The sequence below is a fragment of the Neoarius graeffei genome, chromosome 11 (genome assembly GCF_027579695.1).
Source record: "Neoarius graeffei isolate fNeoGra1 chromosome 11, fNeoGra1.pri, whole genome shotgun sequence".
Taxonomy (NCBI): Eukaryota; Metazoa; Chordata; class Actinopteri; order Siluriformes; family Ariidae; genus Neoarius; species Neoarius graeffei.
The window spans coordinates 70761949-70786076 of record NC_083579.1 but is presented as its reverse complement, the minus strand read 5'-3'; the positions used below and the strand labels follow the sequence as shown (position 1 = coordinate 70786076).

Here is a 24128-nt window from a genome sequence, read left to right as displayed (position 1 = left end):
CATATTGACTTAATTGTAAAATATTACACTCAGTAGGTGGCACGGTGATGTAGTGTTGCTGCCTCATAGCTGTAGGGTGGTCATGCTCTCCAGAGTTCTCCTCATGTCACCAGGGGTTCTCTACGTTTCTCCCACCTCCCAAAAAGGTGAAACGGTTATGTTCAACTGCCCCAGGTGTAAATGATTGTGTACAGTGTGGACATAACCTGCAATGGACTGGCATCGCATCCAGGGTAGGGTGCATCAGTTGCCCCCTAAAAATGAAAAGTTCCTCCGATCATGATGTGTTTTTGTTTTTATGTTCCTTTTGGTAAGAAAACACACTGGGTGAAATATTTTGACAAAATTCAAAAGTTTAATGGTGGCACCTGGAGCTCAAAGTTATGGAAAAAGCTGCTATTTTATGACTTTTATGACAAAATTTCGATCACTTTTCATGAAACATTATGGCACCTTATGGAGTATACCAAATATCTTAGATACACATTTTTAGTACATATTCTAAATATATTATCAAGCACAGTTTGAGTTTTAGTTGTTCATTGAATCATTGTTCAACTACTTTTAAACAATACAAATGTATTATGAATCACATTAATGCTTCTCAATCCCTTGCAAAGGTTCTTAACATGATCTCCAGGTCACAAGAAATCAATAAATGGAGTCCAACATTGTGATTCAAACCTTACGCGAAAACATAAAATAAGCGTTTTTTGGCAAAAAATGAACCTCATGGTGCCACCATTAGACTTTTGAATATGGTCAAAAAATTTTACAGGATGTCTTTATTGGTGAAAAGGAACACCCAAACAAAAATGCATCAGATTTTATGAAAGTGAGGGCAACTGATGCACCCTAATCCAGGGTGTATATTCACATCACACCCAGTGGATAAGATCCAGGTCTACCAAGACCATGAACAAGTGTTCACTGAAGATGAATGAATTCTCCCATATCACATGATATCTATCAACCATGCAGGATGGGACTAGTATGTGCTTCTTCTGAGACAGGTGAAGCCTACTTCTGCATCTCTTTGAACTGCTGCTCATGCATTGTCCCAAGACAGCCAAACACACTCTGAAGAAAACGCTATCTGCCCTATTCTACATCCATGAACTCACAGATGTGCACTATTGTCTACTGTCACTGAGAGAGAGAGAGAGAGAGAGAGAGAGAGAGAGATCATGGCCAATTTTGCTCTCATGGCTCCCAGCCGTAGTTGGCTATGGCATAGTCGGAATTCAAACTCATGATCTCTGGATGACAGGGCAAATACAGTGGTGCTTGAAAGTTTGTGAACCCTTTAGAATTTTCTATATTTCTGCATAAACATGGCCTAAAACATCATCAGATTTTCACACAAGTCCTAAAAGTTGATAAAGAGAACCCAGTTAAACAAATGAGACAAAAATATTATACTTGGTCATTTATTTATTGAGGAAAATGATCCAATATTACATATCTGTGAGTGACAAAAGTATGGGAACCTTTGCTTTCAGTATCTGGTGTGACCCCCTTGTGCAGCAATAACTGCAGCTAAACGTTTGTGGTAACTGTTGATCAGTCCTGCACACCGGCATGGAGGAATTTTAGCCCATTCCTCCGTACAGACCAGCTTCAACTCTGGGATGTTGGTGGGTTTCCTCACATGAACTGCTCGCTTCAGGTCCTTCCACAACATTTCGATTGGATTAAGGTCAGGACTTTGACTTGGCCATTCCAAAACATTAACTTTATCCCTCTTTAACCATTCTTTGGTAGAACGACTTGTGTGCTTAGGGTCGTTGTCTTGCTGCATGATCCACCTTCTCTTGAGATTCACTTCATGGACAGATGTCCTGACATTTTCCTTTAGAATTCGCTGGTATAATTCAGAGTTCATTGTTCCATCAATGATGGCAAGCCGTCCTGGCCCAGATGCAGCAAAACAGGCCCAAACCATGATACTGCCACCATCATGTTTCACAGATGGGATAAGGTTCTTATGCTAGAATGCAGTGCTTTCCTTTCTCCAAACATAACACTTCTCATCTAAACCAAAAAGTTCTATTTCGGTCTCATCCGTCCACAAAACATTTTTCCAATAACCTTCTGGCTTGTCCACGTGATCTTTTGCAAACTGCAGATGAGCAGCAATGTTCTTTTTGGAGAGCAGTGGCTTTCTCCTTGCAACTCTGCCATGTACACCATTGTTGTTCAGTGTTCTCCTGATGGTGGACTCATGAACATTAACATTAGCCAATGTGAGAGAGGCCTTCAGTTGCTCAGAAGTTACCCTGGGGTCTTTTGTGACCTCAACGACTATTACACGCCTTGCTCTTGGAGTGATCTTTGCTGGTCGACCACTCCTGGGGAGGGTAACAATGGTCTTGAATTTCCTCCATTTGTACACAATCTGTCTGACTGTAGATTGGTGGAGTCCAAACTCTTTAGAGATGGTTTTGTAACCTTTTCCAGCCTGATGAGCATCAACAACACTTTTTCTGAGGTCCTCAGAAATCTCCTTTGTTCGTGCCATGATACACTTCCACAAACATGTGTTGTGAAGATCAGACTTTGATAGATCCCTGCTCTTTAAATAAAACAGGCTGCCCACTCACACCTGATTGTCATCCCATTGATTGAAAACACCTGACTCTAATTTCACCTTCAAATTTACTGCTAATCCTAGAGGTTCACATACTTTTGCCACTCACAGATATGTAATATTGGATCATTTTCCTCAATAAATAAATGACCAAGTATAATATTTTTGTCTCATTTGTTTAACTGGGTTCTCTTTATCTACTTTTAGGACTTGTGTGAAAATCTGATGATGTTTTAGGTCATATTTATGCAGAAATATAGAGAATTCTAAAGGGTTCACAAACTTTCAAGCACCACTGTACATGTAGTTGCACTACACAGGGTTCATACCGCGAGTTGGCTTCGTGGTTAGCGTGTCTGCCTCTTGACCAAGAGTTCTACTAGCGGTCGGGTCATACCAAAGACCATCATAACAATGGTACCTACTACCATCTGGCAAGGCACACTGCAATATAGATACGAGTGGAGAAGCCAAGCTCTCACAGTTATCAGAGGACCCCCCCCCCCCCACTGTAACCCTAGCTGCATAGGCAAGAGGCCGAGGGCTATTGAAACGGAGATCGGCGCTGCACCCGTACGCCTCAAAGAGCTGGTTAGTACTGGGACAGGAGACTGCCAAGGAAGACCAGACTCTGGCGAGGGAGGGACTTTGACTTTTTGACATGGGGGTCATAACACTTTATTTTAAGAAACTTATGTCCGAATTTGTTCTTTTTTTCAACAAACTTATTTGCTGACTATGACTTTCACACAATAGATCAGCAACTATGAACCTGCAGTATACATAATTATGTACTTGATTAAAGTCTCATTCAAAGTGAATACGTTATTCACAAATGTCTAATTTGGGCTTTACTGAACAAAGAACAAGATCTTATATTCCTTAAAATACAGTGTTACTTTATGAGCGCCAATAAAAATATTCCTATTGTCTTCTAAATACAATACACTTTCCCAGACATTATTGTTGTGCGTATTGTTAGAGTCATGTTTACCGTAATGTTATTTCGAATCAGGACATTTCAGGAGTGTTGTGTCTGCTTTTGTAATTCCAGTACTTTTGATAGCTGCAATTCATGATTTTGCAGAAGAAAACATAATCGCCTGCTCTCTATGATGAATCAGTGACTGGCATTGAACCAGTGATCTTGTTTATTCCTTTGATGAGTACAGTATCAGCAGAGATGATGTTGTGCTGTGAGGCTGTGGTGCTGCTGCTTGTCCTTCATCAGTCTATTGTATCTGCAAATAAATGATGCTGTACTTTATATCAAACTATGAACTGGTAGTGCTTACAAGTTCTTGACAAACTTTCTGCAATGGGGAACTGTGATCATATCTATCTATCTATCTATCTATCTATCTATCTATCTATCTATCTATCTATCTATCTATCTATCTATCTATCTATCTATCTATCTATTCCACAAAACTGAGAAATTGAGTCATACACGAGCTGACAGCCAATGAGGTGCGTAGCACCAAGTTGGATATAAGCCATGTACGACTCGATTTCATGGAATAACTGTTTTATTCTATCCACATTCACTGGATTTCAGAAACAGAGCATTTTTATTTTTATTTTTCGCAAATTCAATAAATGAAAACTTCATGCAAAAAGTCCGACAAAATAATTTCCGCTTAGAATGTAAACAAATCAGTGAAATGACAGGAGCAATTTGTGAAAAAATGCTATAATAATAATAATTCTTGAAAAATAAAAAAAGATATGTTCTTGCCATACTTTCATTCCATATTGTGTTGCTTTTTTTTGTATTTTTGGGGGGTTTTGTTTTCGAGTAGAGTTTTTATTTCGTCCTCGGTTGGTTCAGCAACACGCTCCACCATTTTGCTCTTCATCTTCTTCTTGCTTAGGGTTTTTTTTTTTGTCAGTTGGCAAACCAACTTAAAGGTGAAGTGTGGAACAGGAGATATTGGAAAAACAAACAAACAAACAAACAAACAAACAAACAAACAAACAAACAAAACAAAACAAAACAAGTGTTGCCAGGCAAAACCAACCTTGCCCGGTAGCACTTATGATGAATATGAAGGAAGATATTGCGAAAAAAAATGATTTTGACCTTTTTGGTGACCTTGATTTTAACCTTATGTGAACATACTTGGCCAATAAACATGGTTCTGATTCTGATTCTCTGCTGCTCTCAGCCAATCAGAACACACTGTACTGCTTATGGCTTTCAGCCAATCAGAACACAGTGTATTGCACAATTTTTACACTCTTACATTCTTACAGCATGATGACTTAGTGGCTACTGCTTCTATATGAAGCAGTAGCCACAAAAACCTTGACCTTGACCGGATGACCCCCCAAATGTTGGCGCTTCTATTTAAGACCAATACCCATCTATCCTGAAAGTTTCATGAAGATTGGTCCAGCCATTTTCCTGTAACATCATTAACAAACAAACAAACCGCACCAAAAACAATACCTCGCCCCCTGGTGGACTCCGTCTCGGGCGAGGTAAAAACCCCAACAACCCTATATTCTTGTAGCTATTTCTGTTAAATACTTGATAACAAAGCTGCCATTTTGTTTTTCTCTACTCATGGTATATGAGCTGATATCCTCGTAGTAGAGTAGCCAATCAGAGCACACGATTGCTCATATCCAGTGAATGTGGGTAGAATATATGCTGTACGAATTCACTGATTCAGCTATTGATAAGGGAAATAAAGTGAGAAATACTCTGATGCTCTGATGCACCATTCCCTTTATAGATTTACTCTAAGACTCAGGACAAACCAAAACATCGTCAAAATTCCAATCGTTTTGTCAGTTTATTGTGCTTCACAAAGACAGCAATTAATCAGCTGATCGATATGACAATATGAAGGCGAGCTACAGGATGAGGCATCTATAATGCCAATAATATGTGATCAGTGGTAGTGCTCTCTCGAGATGAGATAGCTGGCAGAAAAAAAATTACAGTTTGACTATGTATGCACTGATATCTGGCCTGAGCAGATATGGAGCAGCAATCATATGAGAGATGTAGCTTTGGGGAATAAAGTGGACATACAGTATACGAGACACATTCAGAGATAATGCAATATGCATGTATGTGCTTACATAGGTTTAGAGGTCCTTGACCCAATCCATCCAGCTGAGTACCCATCATGTATTTCTTTCTATTTTAGCTGCCCAGCACCTCTTTGTGATGGGAGTGGGCACATCAGTGGAAAATATGCAAGACATCAAAGGTAAAGGGTGCTAACTTTTCTCATTACATTGCTGATCGATAGATAAATAGTCTCCAAAGTCTCCACATGCTGTGGGTCCAGAGTTTCTACTTCTCGATCCTGTATGTCGTTTTAAGCTCCATTGTCCAAAATGCACCCACCATATCTCCCAATTTCCTATAAGCCATTGGTCTGAAATGAGGCTCTCTTCTTGCCACTGTGCCCTAATCACATCTCAAGGAGAAATTACCAGCAGTTCCTTTCTGGCATTTTTACAGGCTTAGAACCCCAGTGACTGAGAAAATATACATTTCTCCACATAAACCTTGCGCTTGGCTTTATGATGCAAAATATTTTCCCGGGGAAGTTTCAAGGCACTTCACTGCATAAATATTCCTGCAAATTTCAGTACAATTTGCATATTAATGGTCAGACATGCCTTTTTTTTAGGGGTGGTGGTGTGCGTGGATTCTGCAGATCAGCCCTATATGCTCCACATTAGCTTCCCGTTTGGGTGAAATTGGTAATTTGACAGTCAATATCCAATCAACATTGAAATCTCAGTTGACCTACAAAGCAGATGGTACCATTTGTGCAGACAAAATAATGGTGTGATTAATGTACAATGTGCAAGTGACTGCAAAAAATAGAAATGACTTCAATTAGTATGTTGAAAATAATTTCAATGAAAGGCACTGCTGAGCATGCTAAGTGACCTTCTGCTGACTGACAAGCATCATTGCACAAAGATTATAGGTTTATGATGGATTAAATCTCTCATGCTTTTCAAGGAAAATAAAAAAAAAACACTTGTTAGTAGTCGGAATATATACCAGTGTTTAAAAAATGTGAAATCAATGTTCTCGGTAATATATAATCCATTTTGTTGAAAGTGCACAATACTGGACTGTCAGTTTCGTTGTTACTAAACCTGTAAACTTAATAAGCCACTGATCTTAGTAAGGAACAAGTTGCCAGGCAAAACAAACCTCACCCTTCAGCACTTATTTTATTCCTATATGTTGATAATCGTAATATTTCTCAATCATCAGCTGTCAGGTTATAGTCCTATGAAAATCCATGACCTTCAGTTTGACCTTTCAAGGTCACTCAAGGTCAAAGATCATGGTGCCAAATGAAAGCCCATATGGCACTTACTATAAGTTTATCTGTCTACCATCAAATATCTGTCTACCATCAACCGTTTTCAAATTACAGCCCTCTGAAAATCTGTGACCTTGAGTTTGACTTTTCAAGGTGACTCAAGGTCAAAGATCATGGTGCTAAATGAAAGGTCATATGGGAGTTCTTATACGCTCATAATAGTAAACATCTGTCTATCGGCAACCATTTTTGAGTTATAATGGAAAATGTGTTATTTTAATAATAATAAGTTCAATTTATATAGTGCCTTTCTCAAAACCCAAGGTCGCTTTACAATTACAGGGAATAAATAAATAAATAAATAAATAAATTATTTCTTTCAAAAAGTCCACCAAATAGAGGCCAGGATGTCATTCCAGTGGTGTAGCAGCCACAGTCCCACCAGAAGGCGCAGGAAAACAAATCCCACACCGCCAGCACAACTGTTGCGAAGCCGCTGTGATGCCACCAGCAGCATCACTCGGAACACCACGGCATGGATCCAAAAAGCAAGCACAGAAGCACTGCCCCGCAGAGCGTTGGTATGTCCCAGACCGCCTGCACAGCCGCCGTGACGCCACCGAGCAACATCGCTCGGAACACCACGCCAAGCACTAAAGCACAGAGCCCTGGGCAACCACGATTTTGACTGAAAGGGTTAACTTTCCGGTGACCTTGATCTTCATCTTGACCCGATTACCCCCAAAAAATTTAATCAGGTAATCTACGGACCATTGCCCAACTACCCTGAAAATTTGAAGTCAATTGGTGCAACCGTATAGACGCTAGATTGTTAACAGTCAGACACACACACACACACACACACAAATACAGTGGTGCTTGAAAGTTTGTGAACCCTTTAGAATTTTCTATATTTCTGCATAAATATGACCTAAAACATCATCAGATTTTCACACAAGTCCTAAAAGTAGATAAAGAGAACCCAGTTAAACAAATGAGACAAAAATATTATACTTGGTCATTTATTTATTGAGGAAAATGATCCAATATTACATATCTGTGAGTGGCAAAAGTATGTGAACCTTTGCTTTCAGTATCTGGTGTGACCCCCTTGTGCAACAATAACTGCAAATAAACATTTCCAGTAACTGTTGATCAGTCCTGCACACCGGCTTGGAGGAATTTTAGCCCATTCCTCCGTACAGAACAGCTTCAACTCTGGGATGTTGGTGGGTTTCCTCACATGAACTGCTCACTTCAGGTCCTTCCACAACATTCCGATTGGATTAAGGTCAGGACTTTGACTTGGCCATTCAAAAACATTAACTTTATTCTTCTTTAACCATTCTTTGGTAGAACGACTTGTGTGCTGAGGGTCGTTGTGTTGCTGCATGACCCACCTTCTCTTGAGATTCAGCTTATGGACAGATGTCCTGACATTTTCCTTTAGAATTCACTGGTATAATTCAGAATTCATTGTTCCATCAATGATGGCAAGCTGTCCTGGCTCAGATGCAGCAAAACAGGCCCAAACCATGATACTACCACCACCATGTTTCACAGATGGGATAAGGTTCTTATGCTGGAATGCAGTGTTTTCCTTTCTCCAAACATAACGCTTCTAATTTAAACCAAAAAGTTCTATTTTGGTCTCATCCATCCACAAAACATTTTTCTAATAGCCTTCTGGCTTGTCCACATTATCGTTAGCAAACTGCAGATGAGCAGCAATGTTCTTTTTGGAGAGCAGTGGCTTTCTCCTTGCAACCCTGCCATGCACACCATTGTTGTTCAGTGTTTTTCTGATGGTGGACTCATGAACATTAACATTAGCCAATGTGAGAGAGGCCTTCAGTTGCTTAGAAGGTACCCTGGGGTCCTTTGTGACCTCGACAACTATTACACGCCTTGCTCTTGGAGTGATCTTTGTTGGTGGACCACTCCTGGGGAGGGTAACAATGGTCTTGAATTTCCTCCATTTGTACACAATCTGTCTGACTGTGGATTGGTGGAGTCCAAACTCTTTAGAGATGGTTTTGTAACCTTTTCCAGCCTGATGAGCATCAAAAACACTTTTTCTGAGGTCCTCAGACATCTCCTTTGTTCGTGCCATGATACACTTCCACAGACATGTTGTGAAGATCAGACTTTGATAGATCCCTGTTCTTTAAATAAAACAGGGTGCCCACTCACACCTGATTGTCATCCCATTGATTGAAAACACCTGACTCTAATTTCACCTTCAAATTAACTGCTAATCCTAGAGGTTCACATACTTTTGCCACTCACAGATATGTAATATTGGATCATTTTCCTCAATAAATAAATGACCAAGTATAATATTTTTGTCTCATTTGTTTAACTGGGTTCTCTTTATCTACTTTTAGGACTTGTGTGAAAATCTGATGATGTTTTAAGTCAGATTTATGCAGAAACATAGAAAATTCTAAAGGGTTCACAAACTTTCAAGCAGCACTGTAGACAGACAGACAAACAAACAAACAAACAAACAAACAAACAAACAAACAAACAAGGTCAATGTTTATGGTGCTAAATGAAAGCCCATATGGGACTACCTATATGTAGATAATGGTAATATTTCTCAATCATCAGCTGTCAGGTTATAGTCCTATGAAAATAAACAAACAAACAAGGTCAATGTTCATGGTGGCAACTGAAAGTCCATCTGGGACTTCTTATATGTTGATAATGGTAAACATCTGGCTATCATTAACCATTTTAAAGTTATAGCCCTTTGAAAACCCATGACCTTCAGTTTGACCTTTCAGGGTCACTCAAGGTCAAAGATCATGGTGTCAAATGAAAGCCCATATGGCACTTCCTATAAGTTGATACCGGTAAATATCTGTCTACCATCAACCGTTTTCACGTTTGACCTTTCAAGGTCACTCAAGGTCAAAGATGATGGTGCCAAATGAAAGGCCATATGGGAGTTCCTATATGCTCATAATAGTAAACATCTGTCTTTCGGCAACTGTTTTTTAATTATGGAAAATATGTTATTTTGACCGAAAGGTTGACCTTTCCGGTGACCTTGACCTTCAGCTTGACCCGATTACCCCCAAAATTTAATCAGGTAATCTACAGACCATTGCCCACCTACCCTGAAAATTTGAAGTCAATCGGTGCAACCGTCTAGACGCTAGATTGTTAACATACAGACGCACAAACAAACAAACAAACAAACAAACCAACCGCACTGATTACAATACCTCGCTCCGCTTAGTCCGTCACAGTGAGGTAATAAAACGCTGTCATAGGAAAATAATGCCATGAACAGTGTCATGGATGTGATGCAGACACAACACAGAGTTGATTATTTTCCTCTAACAGCATATCTTGAAGTAGTTGAATTCCTCTTACATGACAATGATTTCCCAATGATTGCAATTTGTATGTATTCAAAACAGCACATCATACGTTTACCTGTACAGCAGAGGGGAAGCGTCAGGGCCTTCTAGGCTTTCAGAGAAGGCCCAAACATATCAGCATCTCAAATCTCATCTCATCTCATTATCTCTAGCCGCTTTATCCTGTTCTACAGGGTCGCAGGCAAGCTGGAGCCTATCCCAGCTGACTACGGGCGAAAGGCGGGGTACACCCTGGACAAGTCGCCAGGTCATCACAGGGCTGACACATAGACACAGACAACCATTCACACTCACATTCACACCTACGGTCAATTTAGAGTCACCAGTTAACCTAACCTGCATGTCTTTGGACTGTGGGGGAAACCGGAGCACCCGGAGGAAACCCATGCGGACACGGGGAGAACATGCAAACTCCGCACAGAAAGGCCCTCGCCGGCCACGGGGCTCGAACCCAGACCTTCTTGCTGTGAGGCGACAGCACTAACCACTATACCACCGTGCCGCCCAGCATCTCAAATGTTATATTTAATTTCTTTCAAATTTTCATAATTTCATGATAATTATTCTCTTCTAATTCTAATTCGGCCTCATTTTCTATCAAATTTGCTTCAGAAATGAAAAGATTTTATTTGTTTGTTGTCTCTAGGCTAAGAAAAGTTTAGAGCTGCTCACTCATTGGTGAGAACTTCATTGCCGGAGCAGAAGGCCATGGCAGTGTATGCTTATATAGGAAGTGACAGATGAATTAACCAATCAGATATTGATTTGTAGTGGGAGGGACCAAAAATGTATCACCCTCAGCCCTCTCGAAGGCCAGTGTGAGCTTAACTGCGAGTCGGCGCCGTCAACGCAGCAGTGAAGTCATTTTCCAGCCGGTGTAGCATTCATCAGTAGTGTTAGCGAATGCTAATAAAGCGCTCAAGCTAGTGATATCGAGATCATGCAGCACGGGCTAACGACCGAGAAACTAAGATTTCTGTCTCCAGACTCTTCTTCCATGTTGCAGTATTTTTCACTCAGACTTAAGTATTCATTTCCCTGTGTAATTTACTGAGTTACTTTTAAAATCAACATCGACAGCTACACACAACAGAGTGACCTGGCAGCCTGCCGCTAATCCCTTGCAAAATAATTTGCCCTGTTGCTTTTTTGGTGTCCGGCTACGTTTTGGCTGAGCTCAAGTCCCAGCTCTAATACTAACGCTTCGCCACTGCTGTATAGGGTGCGCCCCGCCTCTCACCCGAAGCTGGGATTGGCTCCAGCTCACCCTCAGTAGGATAACCGATGGATGGATGGATGGATGGATGGATGGATGGATGGATGGATGGATGGATGGATGGATGGATGGATGGATGGATATCATCTTTTTAACATTTATAGTTACATTAAATATCATGCAACATCCACAAGCCATATTTGTTTCTCCTGTCAGCCTTTCTTCTTTTCTTTCTCTTGACGCTAGCAAGAAAAAAAATGCAGCTGGTCATATTAGAAAGAATCCAGAAACTTCTCTGTTCTGATGACTCTCCCATGGAGGATCACCTAACTCACCTTTACAAAGCACTGACACTGGACACTCCTTCCGTAAATGTGAAATAGATATCAATTAGAGAACCCTGTATCCAAGATTCTACATTTTTCTTTGTTAAATAACAATTGAAATTATCAGACGTTCAGACGTTCAGTTCTGGCATTTGTTCAAGACCCATTTGGCTGAAAAAATATGCATTTCTGGACATGAACCCTGCACTTGGCTTTACAATGCAAAATATTTTCCTCAGGAGGTTTCAAGCAGCTCACTGCATAAATATTCCTGCACATTTCAGTACAATTTGCATATTAATGATCGAGCATGCCTTTTTGGAGAGGGGTTCTGTAGAACAGCCCGATATCCTCTACATTAGCCTCAGTCCTCGATCCTGAAAACGTACTGACTTTTACAAATCCTTCTATAAATATTAAATCAATGTCTCCTGACAGAAAGCTTCACTGTATCAATGATTATACTTTTAAACAGCAGCATGTTGACCAACTGGTTATGATTACGCATCCACTGCACAAGTCCCTGTGTAAGTTATTACTATATAAATGTGAGAGCATATTATTACGAGTGCACTAATTAAAAAAAAAAAACAACAACCTGTGATTTGAATTGCTGCTGGAATTACTGTCAGAGCTGCTGTCATGGAAAATGAATCAACACCTTCTGGCCAATCAGATTTGAGAATTCAACAGCACTCTGGTATAAAAACTAATGCACTTACAGCTCTGGAGTGGATGCTAAGTCGAGGCAAATTTAAAAAAAAAAGTGTAAGAAACACTGTGGTTAATTGCAAAATGACTGAGCAGTGTGTATACCACTGAGAATAATGTTACGATAAAATCAATGTACAAAATATTTTTATGTTTATAATTATTCAAATACATTATAAAGGTGTAAAAATGGCATTTTGGATGTTTCCAGAATGACATACCGTACAGCACTGTAGATGAAACACGACGAAGAAAAGTGTATAATACTGTCATACACACGTTAATATACATAATGCCTTCTGTTTGGAAAGTGGAATTGAAATCTCTATACAAAGAAATTTCCAGTATATTAGTTATTATTATACATCCAGGACACTTTTTCGATGGAATCAAAACATGTGTTCTATTCCCTTCTAGCAGGTTTCATTCATTCGGTTCGATAGCATGCAATACCGTTAGCATATCGCTTATTCTACATGTATTACATCACTCTACCCAATGGAGAATGAGCATTGAATATGGTTTACGATATTGCATGGGGGCGGCACGGTGGTGTAGTGGTTAGCGCTGTCGCCTCACAGCAAGAAGGTCCTGGGTTCGAGCCCCGGGGCCGGCGAGGGCCTTTCTGTGCGGAGTTTGCATGTTCTCCCCGTGTCTGCATGGGTTTCCTCCGGGTGCTCCGGTTTCCCCCACAGTCCAAAGACATGCAGGTTAGGTTAACTGGTGACTCTAAATTGACCGTAGGTGTGAATGTGAGTGTGAATGGTTGTCTGTGTCTATGTGTCAGCCCTGTGATGACCTGGCGACTTGTCCAGGGTGTACCCCGCCTTTCACCCGTAGTCAGCTGGGATAGGCTCCAGCTTGCCTGCGACCCTGTAGAAGGATAAAGCGGCTAGAGATAATGAGATGAGATGAGATATTGCATGGTTGTCAAGACAACATGACGTCACATGTCAGAGCTGGTGCGAATATTCAGTGAGAAAGTTTTCTGCTGTGCGTGCGCACAAGCATTTCTTTGTTCACCGGTGGCGCCCGGAGTAAGCTGTCGCAGTGAATTGAACATGCCATAAGATACATATTACACGTAAAACTTCCGCACTAGCAATCGACTGTGGCAATTTGTAAACAAATATGGCTGTCATGTTTGTTCCATTGAATGTATAATAATAATAATAATAATAGAGCAGCTACAATTATTGACACCTTAACAATCTTTTGGCCGTTGCAAAAGTATAAAAGACTTTCAATACATAAATTGTGCATGAATAATTACTCAAACTTCCACTGGAAAAAAAAATGAGTTGATTCCCGATTACTTAGCGTATCAGATCACATGACACCTTTATCCACAATTATCGACACTGTTCCACAATTATCGACATCCAGATGATTATTTTAAAAAAAAAAACAGTATGTAATATTAAGTTAACAAAACATAGTTTTTATTTAAAATTTGTTTTACCTAGACTTATATTTAGGACAAAATATATTTTAGATAAATATATCAAAGTTGGTGTTTACGTAAATGAGGAAGTAATTCTATTGTTTGTAAACAAATGAACTGATAATGTTTAACCTGCATCAGAAAATCTTTCTGTTCCACTTTCTACCCTCTTTCTAAGTCTTTTCGTAGATCACATTTTGTTCATCATTCGTTGTTGTTTGTATTAATTTCTAGTTTTGTAGTTTACCAATAAATGTCGACAAAAATGCTCCGGTTTCCCCCACAGTCCAAAGACATGCAGGTTAGGCTAACTGGTGACTCTAAATTGACCGTAGGTGTGAATGGTTGTTTGTCTCTTTGTCAACCCTGTGATGACCTGGCGACTTGTCCAGGGTGTACCCCGCCTCTCGTCCATAGTCAGCTGGGATAGGCTCCAGCTTGCCTGCAACCCTGTAGAAAAGGATAAGCTGCTACAGATGGATGGATGGATGGATGGATGGATGGATGGATGGATGGATGGATGGATGGATGGAATTTATAGCCCTTTGAAAACCCATGACCTTCAGTTTGACCTTTCAAGGTCATTCAAGGTCAAAGATCATGGTGCCAAATGAAAGGCCTTTTGGCATTTCCTATCAGTTGATAATGGTGAATGTGTGTCTACCATCAACCGTTTTCAAGTTACAGCCCTTTGAAAATCCATGACCTTGAGTTTGACCTTTGAAGGTCACTCAAGGTCAAAGGTCATGGTGCCAAATGAAAATGCCATATGGGAGTTCCTATAAGTTGATAGGGGTAAATATCTGTCTACCATCAACCATTTTCAAGTTACAGCCCTTTGAAAACACATGACCTTCAGTTTGACCTTTCAAGGTCATTCAAGGTCAAAGACCATGGTGCCAAATGAAAGCCCATATGGCACTTTGTATAAGTTGATAATGGTAAATATCTGTCTGCCATCAACCATTTTCAAGTTACAGCCCTTTGAAAATCCATGACCTTGAGTTTGACCTTTCAGGGTCACTTAAGGTCAAAGATGATGGTGCTAAATAAAAGGCCATATGGGAGTTCCTATATGCTAATAATAGTAAGCATTTGTCTATCGGCAACCATTTTTGAGTTATAATGGAAAATATGTTGAAGTCAATCGGTGGAACCATCTAGACGCTAGACTGTTAACAGCAGACACACAAACAAACCGCACTGATTGCAATACCTCACCCCGTTTACTCCGTTGTGGGCGCGGTAATCAGTCCCCTGCAGTTTATATGGTTGATGCTCACACCAGACCAATAACGGTACCTGTAGACCAGGCCTGGATTTATCCGTATTGGTGAAATTGCTTTTCTGGAGCGATTTTTCCAGGCCTGGACCTGATCCGATAAAACATCTGACCAATCAGGTAATTATTTACATGTGATGTTGTCTGAGCACGTGCTATTTTTCTCCAGGCATCTTTATACATACTTCTTGCATCATGAAGTCACGGGATACAGATTCACGGAAAATAAAAGATATAATACAAAGGATATGTGATTTTCCGTGAAATATCAATAGTAAATTAATAAAGTAAACATATAAATGCAGGTAAGATATTTTAATCATGAACTTCGGCAGTCCAAAAATGTAATTGTTTTAGACTTATTTATTTATTTTTATACGTGATGTATCATCCGTATGAAATCGGTAACCAATCTGTAATATACTGAAATGTCCGTGACCAATCTGTAAATTATTAGCATCCGTGATGCATCCGTAACCACTCCGTGTATCCATGTTGTATCCTTTTTATTATATTTCCGTAATCCGTGACCTATCGGTGTTTTATCAGCCACCGGAGTGTGTACATGGGTTGTTTTGAAGTCCAAGCTGGACAGTATGACCCGGAATAATGTGCTACTCCTTGGAAAAGACTTCCATGACTATTCCTAAGTTGCATGAGTTTATTTCCTTGAGTGTCAGGACCAAGCGATATTATAGTCGGGATTATAGTTGCACTGTAAAACCCGATAAGGTCACTGAGCTCAAAAATTTTATTGAAACCGATTACGTAAAAATTTTTGAGGTAAGTAACTTAAATTTTTTAAGGTAAGATTTCTTAAAAATTGCAATTAAGTGTAACTAGTGTATTTTTTAAGAAATCTTACCTTAAAAAATTTAAGTTACTTACCTCAAAAATTTTTACGTAATCGGTTTCAATAAAATTTTTGAGCTCAGTGACCTTATCGGGTTTTACAGTGTGTGGTGTTTCTGGAGAGGTATAGTTATAGTTATAGTTATAGTTATCGGTGTTGTGGGACCGGTCCCTTAGATTCATAATGACAAAGGTGTTTTCTTACATGTGAATGAGACATGAGGTAGATGGAAAAAAAACAATGATGTGCTATGCTCCTCCCTCCATCTCTCTCTCTCTCATGGACTCATCCTCCAGCAGTAGTCAGGCGGTGCGCGTTCATCTGTTTTGGAAGAGTGGCTTTGGACGGAGGGCTGAAGGGAGGAGGGGGATTTTTTTGGTTGGATACTTTCAAAATCGAGCTTACTCTTACTGCTTTCTCCAAAATTACCTCCCCTTCCTTTAAGAACACGATTTTTTTTTGTTTATTTAAGTCAGGCCCTACAGAGAGCTACTCAGTTGTTGAATTTGGTTTGCAGGTATCTCAGGTAATCTTCTGCCCTTGCTAGGCAGTGAATCAAATCTTCATGTGTTGTATTATCACCCGTCCTTGTCTCAACCATGCCATCATTGAATTGATCCAAATCTGCCGATCGCAAATCCCACAGCCTAGCGGTTATTTTGATTGTCACTGTACCGTTGATTGACGGCCAGGCTTGCGGGTGTATCGATTTCCATCTCAGGATAGGAGCAGGGAGTGACGTGAGAGAGAACAAGGCAGGAAAGTGATGAGAGAGAAACGATAACACGTATGTCACTCTGAACCTCTCCAATATTCAGGTTTCACCACCCACCGTTTGCCAGATAATTAAAGATAAATAAAGCAAACATTCAATCCATCAGCCCCTTCTCTTCTCGTCTCTCTCATTCATGGTCGAGCTAATTTCTTCTGTGGTCCTCATTTGCATGCTTATCAACGTGTTTTGACTATCCGACAGAAGCTGCTGTAGGAAGGTGGCATCATTAATATGTTAATTAGTCCTTTTGACACTTTTCACTTGGCTATGTGTGTGATATGCTCTTCATCCATGACTTCATTCACTTGCTTGCTGAATGTATGTCATTAGCGTCTTTATTTTGGTCCATACAAATAGGCAGGGGATATTTACAATGACTGCAATGAGCACAGAGCCAAGTGGCATCTTTATTCATATCAAGAGGTTTGTAGTGGGCTTATTCCCTCAGAGCTCTTCAGATACATCTTACTGCATTTATGCTTCTCTTTGGAGAGTCTCTGCTCTGCCTTTTCTTGGCTAAAGTTTTTCGATTACCCTGATTTCTATTTTTTAAGCCTGTAATGCTACAACAAAAGACAAACAAAAACATTGGAAATGTACATATCCTGAATCTTTTTAAGCCTAAATATGCAATGCGTAAAGAATAAAACATGCTCATATTGGAAAATAATCAATGATGGGCTTTACAGTTACATTTAATGTTGTGGAATGTCCATGAAACAAGGTAGTTACTGTTACTGTTATCACTTACATTATAGCAGCGATAAACAGCCATCCCCTCATGATTCTCTCTTTTATCTCTCTTTTAAAGAAAAAAAAGCACCTCACTAAATAGCTATGTAAATATCTCCTTACAAAAAACTTCACCATAGCAACAATTGGGTGGTGTAGTGGTTAGTGCTGTTACCTCACAGCAAGAAGGTTCTGGTTTCAAATCCAGTGGCAGATGGGCTTTTTTGTGTGGATTTGACATGTTCTCCCGTGTCTGCATGGGTTTCCTTCCACTGTCCAAAGACATGCTGGGGTGGGTTTCCCAAAAGCCTCTTAACTAGGAGAGAGAGTGTTCATTGTGCTGCTCATTCTACCATTTAACGATAGTCTTTGTGCTGCGATGCTTTTGGGAAACCCAGGCCAGTTCGGTTAACTGGCTACTCTAAATTGCCCACAGGTGTGAATATCTTCAACTCGGTCATGTTGAGCTGTGTCCTTCATAATTCAGCTGTAAGAGAGGATGATTCCAGTACTACTGAACTCACGGAAATGGCTCTATATAACCTGGGCTGCCAACTCTCACGCAATGAGCGTGAGACACACACATTTGATTGTCTTCACACGCTCACACGCCATACCTCCGATTTCTCACGCTAGAAAAAAATCTAGTTTATCTATCTGATCTAGGCTACCCATTGCATCGCGCCAACCACTTGCGATCGATCAATTACGCCTTATGCACGGCTAAACAGGCAGAGAGGTGTTCCCTTCTGTACACACTCCCCTATGGTAGGCGGCGCATCTAATAATGCTGCGCTCACCGGAAGTTGGATAATTGCCTACCGTCAATTTAGAGGAAGAGGAGGGAGAAGAAGGTATCCGAGTTGAAGACGGGTGTCTCAGACAGGTTTGTACATATGCACGCCAATGTGTGGTGTTACTGGTGTAATTATGAACTTATATAAAGTTTCTTAATCGTTTTATCCTATAAGTGTTGTGAGAATATTTAATGCCATATCGAGAGCTGTGTACTAGGCATGCTAAATCATTATAGGCCTCCTGCCGTGCCACAGCCTCCATCTTCCCCAACAAGCAGCACGGGAGAGCACCTCCTTAGCACACGTTTATTAAGGCGCATTTTTAGTTTGTTTACTGTATGTTATCATACTTTATGACTTTATTTGAAGCCATACTGGAAATGTTGTAAAATAAAGCAAGTAAGAGATAATATTACAAATGCAAGAAGAGCCATTAGCCACCATACCTATTGTTTATCTACAGGGTATTTATTTTTAATTATTTATGATGTATGTAATTGCTCAGTTAAAGTAAATAAAGCATGGTCACCTGTAATATCAAAGAACTTGAACTTGTGAATAATTTAGAAAAAAAGACAGAGAACAATATACTGAGGAGACAGGGTTTCAAAGAGGGCAAGACAGGTAGAGAATATTTGTCAGATAACAGGCCCTGACGAATGCTCTATTACTAATAAGAAACATAGATAAGAAATAAATTAATAAGAAATATATTAACATAGCTTATTTAAGTATGACCAAAATTTTTAAGCCCAACTTTGTGTGCACATTCCCACCTATGGCCAAGGTTCAGCTTTTTGTGTTTCAATACTGTTCAAACTTAATCATTTTAATGTTTCTTGTAGCACATGCACATTTTGCTTACTGTTCAAGCATTTTATTTGTTCTTTTGCTGTTGATATTTTTCCCCATGCCAATCTTCTGCTGAACCCAGTGGTGGGGAAAGCCCTTAAATGCATAATGAATAGTCAGTGAGGGACAATCTTATTTTTGCAACAGTTATTAAAAACTTAACATTTAGTTTCAATTCAGAAGGTGTTTAGGCTTAGCTGATGAAATATTTTCAAACATGAACTTGCCTTTAAATCTGAAACACAGGTCTATAGGGCTACAGGAACATTGGCAGTCATCTGTAGTTTTCTAGTGTGGGGGCTTTTAAGCCAAAACTTGGTGCCTTTGTTGGCCACAAGCTGAAGGCCTGGCAAGTCAGGGTGTGTAAGAATGTAGGTATGGCACAGCAGGCCACTCCAAAAATCCACCAGAATGCAGGAACATCTACTAAATCCAAAATCTCAACCCCCCCCCCCCCCCCAACCCCCCCCAACCCCCCCCCCCATTGTCCATCTCCAGCTGGACAACCCACAAAGACTTGTGCAAGACTTTGAAACGTGAAGTGTCAGCCAGGTGTCAGTGCCGCCATTTTGAAAACTGTTTTCCAAACGAAGTATTGCACAAAAACGAGTTTAAATGACGATTACTGCCTACTTTTTTCAAACTTTCCTGATCGCTATCAAAACAAATAAAACTTCCGGCTTGATTACATCAGCATTCGAAAGAGGGCGCGCGCGTCTTTTGACAACGTTGGCAGATGTTGGTCGCTTTGATTTCTGCTGTACGTTTTACTTCCATCCTACGATGTCTCGCACAGGTCTCAACAAATCTCGTTTTCGGCCATTGCTTTGATATATGGACTGATATATTACAGAGCATATTTCAAACACTCATAACTTGCTATAGCAGTGACAAAATAGCTCTCAAAAATACATTCCTATATTTAATAAAATGAGATAAATAGAATTTTGATAATAAAAAAATTGCCTTCAGTTCTCCTTTAATAATTATTCGCTGATGGCGAGGTGAATATCAGTGAATAATAACCAAGTTGAGTTTATTATTCACCGATATTAACTGAGACTGAGGCAGATAATTGTTTTAGTACACTGTTTCTCAACCACTAGGCCACAGCTCATTACTGGGCTGCAAAAGTTTTTCAAGTTTGAAGCCAAATATTAAATAGTTCAGGATGTTGTAGTGTCCTAAATCCGGTAGCTGCTTTCCAAGTGGAATAAATACATTTGTGGGTAAATTAAGAAGAACAAGTCTTTATTGTTGTCACGTATACTTCTTTATTTGAGTCCACAGTTTACAATTAATATATATAAGGACACAAATGTAACAGATACATTAGTGCTCAGACATGCTCTTGATATGTGATTTCATCAGTTATACTTTAACAGCAGCATTTCAAACTTCTAGCATCCTAGCAACCATCACAAAGACACATACAGAGCCCAGAAATTCCTCCGTACCTGGGCAAAAACGATATAGGATCTATCTTGTAGTGTCCTGATCCCCAGATCTTTAACCCAGCCACATATAAAAAGTTGTACGCCTTCATGCTCTTCCAGGTTTTCATCTGTGTGTCCATGTAGAAGGATGTCTGCAGTACCAGGTACTCAGAGATGTCGGGGAACTCAACGGATGGATAATTTTTCAACTCATAATGAATTAATAACTTTATTTAAACACCATAAGTTGATCAGCAGAGTGGGTGGTGTCGTGCATGTACAGATACAAATAATTACAAATACAAAAGATTAAAAATATACACAATCTTTAAAAAAACCCTTAAAATCTGTTCATTATCTGTTAATTATCTTCACATTAAGTTAATTAATAGTATGCATAACTATTGTTTTTGTATTTAGTTTCAGCTACACTAGGATCAAAATTTATTCTACTTATGTTAAATTTAGCTCATAAACTTTTCTTTCATAGGAAAAATCCTTCTTTGTTAGCGTGTAAGGCTCTAATCCCATCAAGTGGTTTCTATATCCACTTCTTTTGAGTGGACTCCTGGTTTTAATAACTTGCTTGTTTGCTGGACACAAACATGGCAATAAGTTCTTGTGTTAATCACCCAGACTCCACTTTTGGATCATTAATCCCTTTTGACTGAGAATACCCTGCATGCATGGTTTGGCTTGATGGCACATCTAAACAGTTTTAAATACAATACCTGCAGTTATAAACAGTTTGTTTTTACTGCACTTATCTAATTCCTGGGCTTCCATCTGTAACAGGGAGTGATGTTGCATCCCATTAATACACTTTACAATAGATTATTAGATTCTAATAGAATAGATGAGCCAAAATATTTGGGGATCTTTTTTAATGGGCCCCGACTCGTTACAAGTATGAATAGGTGGGCCTTAAAGTAGAAAGGTTGAGAAGCCCTGTTTTAGTATAAACATATTTAAAAATTCTTATTAAAAAATATAATTTATTTCAATCTTCAAAAGCAGCATGCAAATGTAATGCACGCAGACTTGTGTCACTTATCTATGCCGACTCACATAAAATATTTTGTTTTGAAATGCATCCATTATCCATAACCATTTATCCTGTGCAGGGTCGTGGGCAAACTGGAGCCTATCCCAACTGACCATGGGCGAGAGGTGGGGTACACCCTGGACAAGTTGCCAGATCATCGCAGGGCTGACACATAGAGACACACAACTGTTCACACTCACATTCACACCTACGGTCAATTTAGAGCCACCAATTAGCCTAACCTGCATGTCTTTGGACTGTGGGGGAAACCGGAGCACCCAGAGGAAACCCACGCAGACACGGGGAGAACACAGAAAGGCCCTCATCGGCCACTGGGCTCGAACCCAGAACCTTCTTGCTGTGAGGCGACAGTGCTAACTGCTACACCACTGTACTGCCAAGTGTATCCTCATTATAATATTATAATGAGCAAAGTCGCAACAAATATGATGGAACCACCAGCCTCCGACACAGAAGCGAGCGCTCGAGAGCCTTCAAGCTCACAAGTGCATTTAGATTTCAATTCTAATCTGTATAAAAGTTGATGTTTCAGAAAGTGCAAACTCTTTTCTCACTCATCTGTCCAGCAGCACCTTGGCAAAGTTGGCATCAGATGCCACATTTGTTTTTGCCTTTTTTTCAGCCCTCCATCAGTAAAGCTGGCCAGCAATATTTACTCGGCTTGTCTGCCGTGTTCCCCCCCCCCCCTCTCTTTTCTGACATATTTTGCCTCTGATGATGTCAGATACTTCTTTAAAATCGTTGTTTTTTGTCTCGATTCAAGCCCGGCACACATGGGCAATTTTCCGTCACTTGGTCACGCAACTTTTTGACGCAAGCGACAAATCGCTTCATGTGCAGATATTTGCCATGGTGATTTTTTTTTTGTGACAGCTCGCAGGTATCAAACATGCTTGATATTCTGCGACAAAAAAATCGCCAGTCGCTGACTTGTTGGAGAGATATCACCGCGTGTGCATGTCTTTGCGATAACAAAGCAATCACCTCCAAAGGCTAAGCCGATCTCCAACCGCGAAATAGTCATGTGATTTCCATGTGACTCACATCCCCCTCCTCAAATTGCCCACTGGTCGCAGCATACGAGAAGGGAAGCTTGTGTCCAAAAATCGCAATACGCTTGCGACAGAAAATCGCCCATGTGTGCCAGGCTTTAGGAGTCTTCATGCAGTCTGGGTGACTGTCAAGTTTGCTGTGGCTCTGCAATCATGACCTCTGACCCACGCATGACCTCACGTGACTTTTCCAAACTGTCTGCTGAGCAAGCAGTTTGTAAACAGACTAATAGTTAGGACGCCCCACATTAGGAAATAAAATGTATTGAAACACAATGATACATACCAGCTATGGGGATGGGTATGAGGTCAAACAATTCAGAAAGGGGAGTGGATTAAATGATTCCTGAACCTGTGCATCACTTTAAACAATTGTTGCAGTTTTGCAACTGATGATCTCTGATGACTAATTTGCGTACGCTAAATTAATCGTACACCTTCGTATAAAAGTGTTTTCATTCACCGTGTTTATTTTTATTCCTTTTCTAACAAAGCGAACAATGGTGAATTATTCAATAGCGTCCTTGTTAAGAATTATTCCCATATTCATTGCCCTTAAACAAACCTTATGAAACAGACTCTCTAGTTCTGAAGTGTGAACATAGCCAGCTCTTTTGCTCAGCTGCAGTCCACCCACTCAGAGCTGCGCTTAATAATTACTTTCAGCCAGGGCCCAATTTACTCGAGGCTACATGACTGACAAATTTTCTCTCCTGTACCTGATGGTCAACACGCCCCTCTGAGCTGGCACTGGAATTACAGCAGCCTCTGGAGACAAATTACCACTCAGATAGGCCTTTGGCTCAGTATGAGAAGAACAAGGAGATGATGAATGACAAACATATCTAAAATGAGAGCAGAGGAGGAGGGGGACGAGAGGAACAGGTAGACCCCGGCGGCATGCTGATGATCAGAAGGATTAGTTACGCCCTGCACTATCCTCACTCTCACCTCTACACCCTGATACCATCGCACTACATCACGTAAACCATGATACCATGTTACTATAACCAGAGGGGATTATATTAGATATGATTTGAGGTATAAATGGATTAGCACATATATGCGGGAGTGGGGAAAAAAAAAAAAAACAGAAAGCACTTGTGCACGCATTCAGAATTTTTTTATGTTAGGGTTTAACCAGATTGCATTATTCAAAATGAAGATATAAAGATGTGCTTTAAACAGATACAGACACAGGTTTGTTTTTACTTTTTCTGGAAAGTCATGCTACTTAGATGTTTTTTACTTTCACATTTCATGCAATTGAGCACTCACTCATCCTTAGGAACTGCCT

The 24128-nt window shown here is 40.0% G+C and overlaps 1 protein-coding gene across 1 annotated transcript in view; it reads left to right on the top strand.

The window, feature by feature from the left end:
• myt1lb (myelin transcription factor 1-like, b) overlaps nucleotides 1–24128 on the top strand; it is a 314795-nt gene that overhangs the window by 99170 nt on the left and 191497 nt on the right. Inside the window, exon 5 of the mRNA XM_060934686.1 lies at nucleotides 5752–5814. Within this exon, the coding sequence (XP_060790669.1) occupies nucleotides 5752–5814 (63 nt within the window). The remainder of the gene's footprint in view (nucleotides 1–5751; nucleotides 5815–24128) is intronic.